The 11,248-nt window shown below is 41.1% G+C and overlaps 1 protein-coding gene across 2 annotated transcripts in view; it reads right to left on the reverse strand.

Annotated features, from left to right (window-relative positions):
* LOC127433447 (SH2 domain-containing protein 3C-like) overlaps nucleotides 1–3,251 on the reverse strand; it is a 107,180-nt gene extending 103,929 nt beyond the window's left edge. Inside the window, exon 1 of one of the 2 annotated variants that reach the window (XM_051685360.1) lies at nucleotides 3,086–3,251. In XM_051685360.1, coding sequence (XP_051541320.1) covers nucleotides 3,086–3,104 — 19 coding nt within the window. In that variant the 5' untranslated portion in view covers nucleotides 3,105–3,251. The remainder of the gene's footprint in view (nucleotides 1–3,085) is intronic. The other variant, XM_051685361.1, reaches the window with a different exon arrangement.
* Nucleotides 3,252–11,248: the final 7,997 nt, after the last annotated feature.

Genomic DNA, 11,248 nt, shown 5'->3' on the forward strand with positions numbered 1-11,248 from the left:
TTGAATTATACTCTATGTATGTATGTATGTATGTGTGTGTGTGTGTGTGTATATATATATATATATATATATATATATATATATGTATATATATATATATATACACACAAGTTTTGAAACACTTGACCGAAATGTTTCTCATGATCTTAAAAATCTTTTGATCTGAAGGTGTATGCTTAAATGTTTGAAATTAGTTTCGTAGACAAAAATATAATTGTGCCACCATATTAATTTATTTCATTATAAATCTAAAACATTTTTGAAATTGATGACTTGGACAAATAATAAAGAAAAGCAGCCAATAAGTGTCCAGTATATAGATGGGAACTCCTTCAATACTGTTTAAAAAATATCCCAGGGTGATACCTCAAGAAGTTGGTTGAGTACATTTCTGAAAATTCTAGGCAAAGGGTGAGTACTTTGAAGATGCTAAAATATAACACAGTTTTGATTTATTTTGGATTTTGTTTAGTCACAACATAATTCCCATAGTTCCATTTATGTTATTCCATAGTTTTAATGACTTTACTATTATTCTAAAATGTGAAAAAAAATTATAAGAAAGAATGAGTAAGTGTTTCAAAACTTTTGACCGGTAGTGTGTATATATATATATATATATATATATATATATATATATATATATATTTTACAGTTCTGAAAATGTTAATACAAAGAAAAGTTATGATGAAAAATGAAGAAATTTTTAAAATCTGGGTCACCACGCAATTTTTTTCCACTGTGCAGATGCCAAAAGGGGATGTACCAAATACTAAGAAATTCTGAAATAAAAATTTTTCAGTTAAACCTTTCTCTTAAATGTTCATGCTGATGGGGGGCCAGGGTAGCTCAGTGAGTAAAGACACTGACTGCCACCCCTGGAGTGCTGAGTGACTCCAGCCAGGTCTCCTAAGCAACCAAATTGGCCCGGTTGCTAGGGAGGGTAGAGTCACATTGGGTAACCTCCTCGTAGTTGCTATAATGTGGTTCTCGCTCTCGGTGGGGCACGTGGTGAGTTGTGTGTGGATGCCGCGGAGAATAGTGTGAAGCCTCCACATAAGCTATGTCTCCGCGGTAACGTGCTCAACAAGCCACGTGATAAGTTGCGTGGATTGACAGTCCTCTGCCACCTGGATTGAGGCGAGTCACAATACACCACCACGAGGACCTAGAGCGCACTGGGAATTGGGCATTCCAAATTGGGGAGAAAAAAAAAAGATGTGTATGACTTTCTTCTGCTGGACACAAGCAAAGTTTTTTACAAGAATATCTCAGTTCTGTAGTGGTGAATGGTGAACAAAGCATTGAAGCGTCAAAAAGCACATAAGGTGCTTTTAGCATACAAGGTGACTCCAGTTGTTAAATCCATATGTTCAGAAGCCATATGATAGATGTGGGTGAGAAACAGATAAATATTTAGGTCCTTTTTTACTATCAATCTCCACTTTCACTTTCACATTCTTTCACATTCTGAAAGTGAAAGTGAAAGTGGAGATTGATAGTATAAAAGATTTGAAATATTGATCTGTTTCTCACCCAAAGTGACTGCATCTCTTCGGAAGACATATATTACACCCCTGAGGTCTTATGGATTACTTTTATGCTGAATTAATGTGATTTTTGGAGCTTCAAAGTTCTGGCCACCATTCATTTGCATTGTATGAACTTACAGAGCTGAAATATTCTTCTAAAAATCTTAATTTGTTTTCAGCAGAAGAAAAAAAGTCATACACATCTGGGATGGCATAAAAGTGAGTAAATGATGAGAGAATTTTCATATTTGGGTGAACTATCCCTTTATAAATGAAGGCAAACAAAACAAAATATTGGTGAAAGATGTGAAAGGTTAAAGGTGTTAGCTACAAAACACAAATACAAAACAGCTTTTAACCATATATTACATACAGTAATTTATACCTTTTACCTTAACCATATTTTTCTTTAGGCTTTAGGTCCTGAACAATAATTACATGTTGGCACAATTAGATTCCACAAACTAAACATTATTAAAGATAATTAATTATTATTATTAATAAATTATTCCTCTATGTGCAAACATCTGTTAAAGATTAAATATAGTACTAATGACAAAACACCAAATCCAATGTTTTTGTTGTTTTTTGTTTTTGCTTACTATTTAGATAGGATGTCTATTTTACTGTTAATTTAGAGAATTAAACATAGACAATGATTTCTCATTGAAACACATTTATGACAAATATGTAAAGATGTTTCACATGACATATCACATCAATAAATAGATAAATGAGTCAATAATTACATTTAATTCTATATAATACATATTAAATATACTGTAGCTAGACAGTTTTCCATAAATACTGTACAGCAATCTAGGATGTGTACAGGTATATATTAATATATTTAGCTCTTTAAGGATATTTTTCTTTTGGTTTCACAGTGATAAACATAAGAACTTAGTGTGTGTGGTTTGTTTCACAAGCCTTCTGTGGTAAAAATGTTCACTTTTAAGTCTTTATGAGGTTTTCAATAGCATGTTTGCTTTTACATTTATTTGCTCTCACTGAGTCATAGAATTATACATTAGTTGTGGTTTATCCATGTACAATATACAATTTGCCCTTATTTGACCTTATAATACACAACCAAATCTGATTTAAACTGGACTTTTATTTTCATCATGAGTTTGTTTTCTTTTGGTCAATGTTCAATTCAGCTCATATTGACCTAGTCTGAAGTACATTAATTTGCTTTGCGCAGCTGAAACCTCAAATGTCATTACGGTAATCCATATCCCATCACTGTCTTCAGAATGGGATGATACTGGCTTTGACTTTACCTCAATGCATGCCACATGGATTAAGACATAAAATACCACTTTAATGTATTTTTTCTATGCACTGGTACAATAAAATACACTAAACTTCATAAGAAAAGAAACATTAGGCTTTTACGGCCCCTGTGAAAATCAATACAGCCAAATAAATAAATAGTATTTCTTAACCAACCAGAGAATTTAACCACAGTCAGAAACCTCATGGCAAAGCAATAGCACTCTCAATGATAACTCCCTACCTCAATGAAATCCTCAATCAAATATACTTACTCAGTTTGCGCTTGATCATGGTGTCTGACTCTGTCTGACAGGATGTGGATGGTCTTTTCTGGGATGCAGAGCCACAGTTTTTCCACTGCTGGCTCTTTTAGGTGTGTTTGTATGCAAGTGTGCGGATACAAGTGTGTACTTTCGTTGCACAAGGTTGATCTCTGTAATAAGCAAGAGTGAACGAAGACTTCCTGTGGTTGCTGGGCGTAGACATATGCATATACTTTACAGCAAGCAATACCATTTTTACTCAATAATAGCACTAGATGTTGACATGCAAGAAAGTTTCAAGGGTCACTCTGTCAAAGGTGACACCACCAGAATTTGTCTCGGCATCCGCATACAAATAAATGTGCTGTGTATGTCAGAGCACACTACAAAAAAAAAAAAAAAAACATCCTTAAAGCAAGATGTATTTACTTGAGATGTGAAATAACATAAGATATTAAGTCTTGTTTTCAGAAAAATCTAACAAAATCTAGTGAGGTTTATGTTCAAAACAAGAAAAGTTTATTTAACAATTTAAGAATTAAAATGTAATAGTTTTTCTTTTCTTCTTTTAAGCATAAACCTCAATCTTTCTACATTTCTCTGGGGAAAAAAAAGATTTAACATCTTGTCGTTTCGCTTCTATAGTAAATGTATCCTCTTTTCAGGATGTTTTGATATTTTTATTGTAACACAAGACAAAAAAATATTAATTTTGAAAAGGATTATTTTTTTATTTTCCAGTGTAGAATGCTGTCTTCTTTTCAAGACTGAATGATAAGACCAAAGGCTACTATAATAAATCATATTATACCATAATATACTGTACTGTAAAATACTACAACGAATTATAACAAAAATATTCTGGTTAAAAACATTTCACATCTTGCACACCAGTATTCTATTGTTATTTTTCCAAGTCCAAAAATCCAAAAGTCTGAGAACTCTAATGAAAACGTTTATATTTTGCATTACTTTCCAATTTAATACAACAGTTTTTGAGAGTCACATGACGCCATGTGAGGTTCAGACGTGTGAACGACGAGCTCTGCGCACTTTGCTGGTTTTAATACTTTTTATGTCATAAACCGGTGAGATTCAATATACCCTGATTCTTAACTGTTCTAGGAAGACGATATGTCAAAGAATTCAAAATCCTCAGTCTCTGGAGACATTAAAAGACACTTACATGCTCAAGCTGACACCCCCGTGCACCAGGCCGTAAGAGGGAAATTCTGCAAGAATTGTTGAACTTGACAACAATGCTGACGAAGGTGGTTGCTGACTTGGAGGATCTTGCTGTAATACGTTGATCGATCACTGCCATGGAGATGAAATTCACTGAGATGGTTACAAGAGTGGGGGATGTCGAGAAACAAATTGATTATCTGCAGTCATCGGATAGGGAATTAGCTGCTAATCCGCTAGCGACCAAGGTGGATTTGGAGCGCGTCTGGGAAAAGTTGGAGGATATGGAAATTCGTAGTCAGCGGAAAAATGTCTGGATTGTTGGAATTCCTGAGGCCAAAGAAGGTCGGGATAAGGTGAAATTCCTGGAAGGGCTCCTTCCGAGTCTGATCGAAATAACAGGTCATAAGCTGGAAATCGAGCAAGCTCACAGGGTTCCGGCTCGGCGATCCGCTGAGAGGATCAATTCTGGCCAAATTTCGGAGATCATCCGATAAAGATCTCGTGTTACTCGAGGCAAGGTAAAGATCTCGTGTTATGCGAGGCAAGGTGTAAAAGAAGGTTTTCTTGGAAGAACCACAGCATTTCTGGTTCCCAGACTTTGTGAATTCGACAAGAGAGAAACGTGATTGTTTCAAGGAATGCAAGAAACTCTTACATCAATGGAAGGTCGTTTTTGCACTGATGTTTCTGGCCAAATTGAGAACAGATGCTAAGGATGGCCGTAAAATATTTACATGTCCCCAATGATCTATGTCCTTCATAAAGTCAATGGACTGAGTAAGTTATTTTGTGGTACTCACATTGCAGCCAAGCAGACCGACTCACTGAACATTCACTTGACCGTCCAAGGAAACCGAGCGCCTTTCTTGTTTCTTTTTTTATGGCTGGAGTTTGTTTTGTGTACTAACACTCCTTCAGGACAGTGTTGTGGATGAATCTGCATTTTCTATGTGCTTATGCCTCATATTGGTTAGAGTTTGTTTTGTGGAGTATTTCTTGCAAGACATTGGAGTGGTTAGGTCATTTGTTGCACTCATGTAACAGCTGAATGGGCCAGCTTACTGAACATTCGTTTGACTGTCCGAGGAAACTGAACAGCATTTTTATTTAATTTTCCGCTAGTGGCTGGAGTTTGTTTTGTGAAGGAACACACCTTCGGGACAGTTGTGTGGATGAATCTACAAGTTTTTTGTGTTTATTCCGCCTATTGGCTGGAGTTTGCTTGATAGATTATTGTAACAAGTTCTTAGTTTGGGCAAATGGAGGAGTCAGGAGACAGTGAAGCAGATTCAAGGTCAGTCTTTTAATCCTCAGCTTCTCACACACACACGCAATCGACGGTAACCGTTGATACAGATTAAATAATAAATAACAATATTCGTGGCCATTTCTGGACTTGTCGGTCACTCTCTCTCCCTCTCTCTGATGCTCTGGTGTGCCTTTTAAGTCTCCCTCTGCCATCACTATAATGAGAGACAGGTGTTAGAGATAATTATGAGCCAGGTGACGAGCCTTACCGCTCTCCCTCTCCCGCAGACTGACACATGACCACGCCCCCCATGCCACAATTATCTTCTGTTGTGTAATTCTGTTTCACAAAATTTGTATAGAAACACCGGACTTGAGCAATCTGACGGCAAAGTTGTTGCGGTGGCTCTCGTAGGCGTACATGGACTGTTTGAGTTTAGAGGGATGGACGCCAGTTGGCGCTGTCGTGCACGGGGTTAATGTGCACGTTTTTCCTGTTTGTTTGGTTCGGGAGGTAGTTTGGGGTTTGATTGTTGCACTAATGTTGGAATGTGGTCTTTATAATTTTATTTTTGACACACAATCTATTTTTTCTAATATGTCAAAATGTCAAATGTTTGTATGAGTGGATTGTTTCTCTCCATGTGGAATGTGAATGGGTTGGGGCACCCCATAAAAAGAAGGTTGGTTATTTCTCTTATTAAACGTAAGAAATATGATATAGTGTTTCTTTAAGAAATGCATCTATCCCCGCAGGAAGCTTAAAAATTTGTGAAGATATGGGGTGGACATGTTTTCTTTAGTGCTGGCTCAAGTAAGGGCAGGGGAGTCATTACACTGATAAGTAAGCATCTACAATTCAAATATCTCAAACAGATTAAAGATAAATTAGGAAGAGTCATTATTGTTTTAGCAGAAATTCAGGGGCAGAGTCTTATTTTGGCTAATATATACGCACCTAATGTTGATCATCAGGGCTTTTTTATAGATCTTGAAGGGATGTTGCAAGTCATGGGCACCCCTCATGATACAATATTGGGAGGAGACTTTTATCTTTTGATGGACTCAGTCCTTGATCAAAGTGAAGCTAAAGTGTATAAGCCTCCTAGAGCAACATTGACACAGGATGTGTCAAAATCTTGGTCTTACTGATATTTGGAGACCTTTGAACCCATCTGGAAGGGACTATACATTTTGTTTTCATCAGTCCATAAGATTTATTCTAGAATAGATTTTTTTTTATATCAAAGTCCCTCATTTCATCTGTTGTTGACTGCTCAATTGGAAACATTTTAGTCTCAGATCATGCCCTGGTGAGTTTAGAGGTGTTGCCACATATGGAGAAAAGGAAATCATATAGTTGGCGCATTAATGTATCCCTTGTGAAAAATCCTGAATTCCAACAAATGTTAATGGCTGAAATCAATGTTTATATGGAGACCAACTGGTCCTCAGTGTCCTCTGTGGGCGTGGCTTGGGAGGCACTTAAAGTGGTTCTTAGGGGCCGGATCATACAGTATGCCTCATTCACCAAAAAATCCAAAGCACGAGAACTCATGGGTGAGATAATTAAGGCCTTGCCTAGAGGCTGTTACGAAGCTGAGACAAGGAGTTGAACCCAGATGCAGTTTATTGCACAACTCAGGGGTAAATAGACAAACACAAGGAAAAACCACAGATTAAATCAGGATATGAAGTAACAAAGTTAACCGATGACCAACAGGTAAAGAACTCATGAATCTAGGATTCAAGGAAGAGGTGAACACACTAGAAGCAGGTCCAAATGAGACTAGATAAAGACTGAGGGAGAGTGGTGAGAATTTATAGTGTTCTGATTGATGGTTAGATGGGGAGCAGGTGAAAATAATGAATAATCAGTAGAGTGCGAGGGGTTTGGAGGAACATAGGCTGATGAGGGCGTGACAGTACCCCCCACCCTCCCCCTCCACGGGCAGCTCCTGCGGACCAGAACACTCGACGTCTGGGGTGACCTCGAGGAACTGGACGATCAGGATGTTGATTATGGAAGTCAGTGAGAAGTGATGGGTCCAGGATGTCATGTCGGGGAACCCAGGACCGCTCCTCTGGACCGTAGCCCTTCCAGTCGACAAGGTATTCTAGTCGATACAGGTGACGTTGAGTGTCCAAGATGGCCTTGACGATGTAAGCTGGGAGGTAGGTCACCCTCATCAGACTCTGTTGAGGGAGAACGGGGAGAACGTATATGAGGTTTCAGAAGGGATACATGGAATGAAGGAGAGATACGATATTGTGAAGGCAGTGCTAGACGGTATGTGACTGGGTTAATTTGTTTTGTGATGGTGAATGGGCCGATGTAACGAGGACTTAGCTTCTGACAGTGGAGCTTGAGATGAATGTCCCTAGTGGAGAGCCAAACCTTCTGCCCTGGATGGTACTTGGGAGTGGTAGAGCGTCTGGTGTCAGCTTGGGTCTTCTGGCGTCGAACAGCATGCTGAAGGTGTACATGAGTGGCATTCCAGATCCGTTCGCTGTTCTGGAACCAGTGATCCACAGCTGGCACTTCGGAAGATTCTCCAGACCAGGGATACAGAGGTGGTTGGTAGCCAAGGATGCAATGGAACAAGGTGAGACCAGTGGAAGGGTGGCGGAGAGAGTTCTGTGCATATTCTGCCCAGGGTAGGTAGCGGCTCCACTCCTGCTGGTTGGTATGTGCTGGCTGGTGCGGGTTCCGAGGCAGTTGCCTGAGTAATCTGTAGGTCAATGTCCCACTGCAGGGGGTTGACAAAGTGTGAAGGAGGAAGGATGGATTCTGGTGATATGGACTGGTCAGAGGAGTGCAACCAGGAAAGGGCATCAGCTTTATTATTTTTGGATCCTGGGCGATAGGTGACAGTAAAATGGAAACGGGTGAAGAACAGTGCCCATCTTGCTTGACGTGGGTTTAGGCGTTTAGCGGATTGCAGATAATCAAGATTGCGATGTTCGGAGATTACGGTAAAGGGATGATGAATTGGCGCCACTCTTCGAGCGCCAGCTTGATGGCCAGTAGTTCTCTGTTTCCAATGTCATAGTTCATCTCGGCAGGAGAAAGTTTCTTTGAATAGAAAGCGCAAGGGAACAGTTTGGGAGGATTACCTTGACGTTGGGAGAGTATGGCCCCTACCCCTGAGGTTGAAGCGTCTACCTTGATGACGAAGGGAAGGTCCGGGTTGGGGTGTCTGAGGATGGGCGCTGAAGTAAAGGAAGTCTTTAAAAGCTGGAAGGCTTTAGAGGTTTGTGGAGACCAAGAGAGGGTCTTGGGTTTACCTCTTAGAAGGCTGGTGAGAGGGGCAACCACAGTGCTGAAGTTCCAGATAAATCTCTGATAAAAGTTGGCAAAACCAAGGAACCTCTGTAACTCCTTAATGGTGGTAGGTTGGGGCCAGGTAGTTACGGCTTTTACTTTGGAAGTGTCCATCTGAACTCCGCTGGAACTGATGATATAACCCAGAAATTGAATGGAGGACTGGTGGAAGAGGAATTTTTCGGCCTTAAGGTACAGACTGTGTTCCTTTAAGGATGTCGAGTAGATGAGTATATTGTCAACGTAAACCAAGACAAAACGATGGAGTACTTCACGGAAGATCTCATTCATGTAGGATTGGAAAACTGATGGGGAATTGACCAGGCCATATGGCATCACCCGGTATTCAAAGTGGCCGCTAGAGGTGATGAAAGCGGTCTTCTACTCGTCCCCCTTACGGATACGGATAAAGTTATAAGCACTGCAGAGGTCGAGTTTAGTAGAAATGTTGGCCCCTCTGAGAAGTTCCAAAGCAGCTGGCACCAAAGGCAATGGATAAGAGAACTTCATGGTGATACTGTTAAGGGCACGATAGTCAATGCATGGGCGAATGCCTCCATCCTTTTTGGCCACAAAGAAGAAACTTGAGGTGGCTGGAGAAGTCGATGGGTAACTATAGTCCTGTTTCAGGGCTTCCTCCACATATACCTCCTTAGCTCTAGGGGATATATTTGCCTCTAGGGAGAGATGAGCCCGGGAGTAGGTCTATGGCGCAATCCCAGGGACAGTGTGGAGGAAGTAGGGAGGCCTTTTGAACGCTGAACACTTGTAGATAATCTTGGTATGCCGATGGGATGGAGGTGTTTGGCGAGATTTGAGGGCTCTCTACAGAAGTGGCCAAGCAATGGATGGGTCCAGAGAATGAAGGGCGAGTGGGTAATGTAAGGCATTGGGTAAAGCAGCATTCTCCCCAGGCAGCTACCTCTTTGGTGGACCAGGAAATGACTGGATTGTGATGGAGAAGCCATGGTAGACCGAGTATGAGATCTGTTGTGGAATCGGGGAGGAGTAATGGCAATGACTCCGTATGAAGGACTCCTACTTGGATGGTGAGTGGTGCAGTCTGGTGTGTGATCAAGCCTGAGCCGATAGGTTTGCCAATGACTGAGAGAATGGGTAAGGGCTTAGTTATTTGTTCTGTCCAGAGGTGGAGCTGTTTGACGAGTGAGGGAGTGATGAAGTTGCCGGCCAAATCGGAGTCTAGAAGAGCATGTACAAGGATTGAGGAAGTGGAAGTCGAAACCGTGATGTCTATACAAAAGGGTTTCCCACATACAGGTTCACAAGAAACAGAGTTTACCAGCAGCCTGGGAGGACGAATAGGGCAGGTGGAAATGTGGTGATCGGCCGCTCCACATTAGAGGCAAAGGTTGTTGATAATCCGCCTCTTTCATTCAGTCAGTGTCAGGTGGGTTGTGCCTAGTTGCATTGGCTCCTCCTCCTCAGTCCTTGTTATGGGAAGTGACAGGCTGAATGGTCGCAGTCTGTCGAGCACTGTTTAAGGTGGTGATCAACATGAAGAGAGAACTGAATGAGGGATTCCAATCCACGAGAGTCATCTACACCAGCTAGGTGCATTTGAAGAGACGTTTAAACCCTGGCGTTCCAATGACTGGCGGAGGCGAGCATGCGGAAGCACAGGGCGTAATCAGCAACAGATAGCTTGCCTTGATGGAAACAGCTTAGTTGTTCACTCCAGGCTCCAGCAGCAGACTCAAAAACCTCATGGAAATGGGTTGTGAAGGCATCAATGGATTTGCATCACAGGACCTCCCTGATTCCAGATGGCATGTCCCCATTGTAGAGCCTTCCCGGAGAGGATAGAAATAATGTATGCCATCTTGGAGCGATCCGTGGAGAAGTGTTGAGGTTGTAATTCAAAAGCCAGAGAACATTGAAGGAGGAAGCCGCTGCACGTCTCTGCATCGCCAGAGAAACACTTTGGTGGGGCCAGAGGGCAGAAGTTACCAGGAAAAAGAGTGAACGGAGGAGGAGAGTCAGAGATTGGCGCCACCAGCGCTGCAGTTAAGTCTGGAGCAGGAGTACATGCTGCAGTAGTCGGGGTAAGTGATAGTTTCTCCAGATGATGCTGAATGTCATGAAGCGCTTCGTTGTGTTGTAATAGTTGTAGTTCGTGTTCAAGAAAATGCTCCATGGCTGACGCCGTACCTGCTGGGTTCATGTTTAGCAATCTAGTCTTATGTTACGAAGTCGAGACAAGGAGTTGAACCCAGATGCAGTTTATTGCACAACTCAGGGGTAAACAGACAAACAAAAGGAAAAACCACAGATTAAATCAGGATATGAGGTAACAAAGATAACCGATGACCAACAGGTAAAGAACTTGTTGACCAACTTGCTCAAGTGACTCGAATTGTAAAAAGAAATGGCTGTGCGCAAAACCACGCCGT

This window comes from Myxocyprinus asiaticus, chromosome 43 (assembly GCF_019703515.2).
Source record: "Myxocyprinus asiaticus isolate MX2 ecotype Aquarium Trade chromosome 43, UBuf_Myxa_2, whole genome shotgun sequence".
Classification (NCBI taxonomy): domain Eukaryota; kingdom Metazoa; phylum Chordata; class Actinopteri; order Cypriniformes; family Catostomidae; genus Myxocyprinus; species Myxocyprinus asiaticus.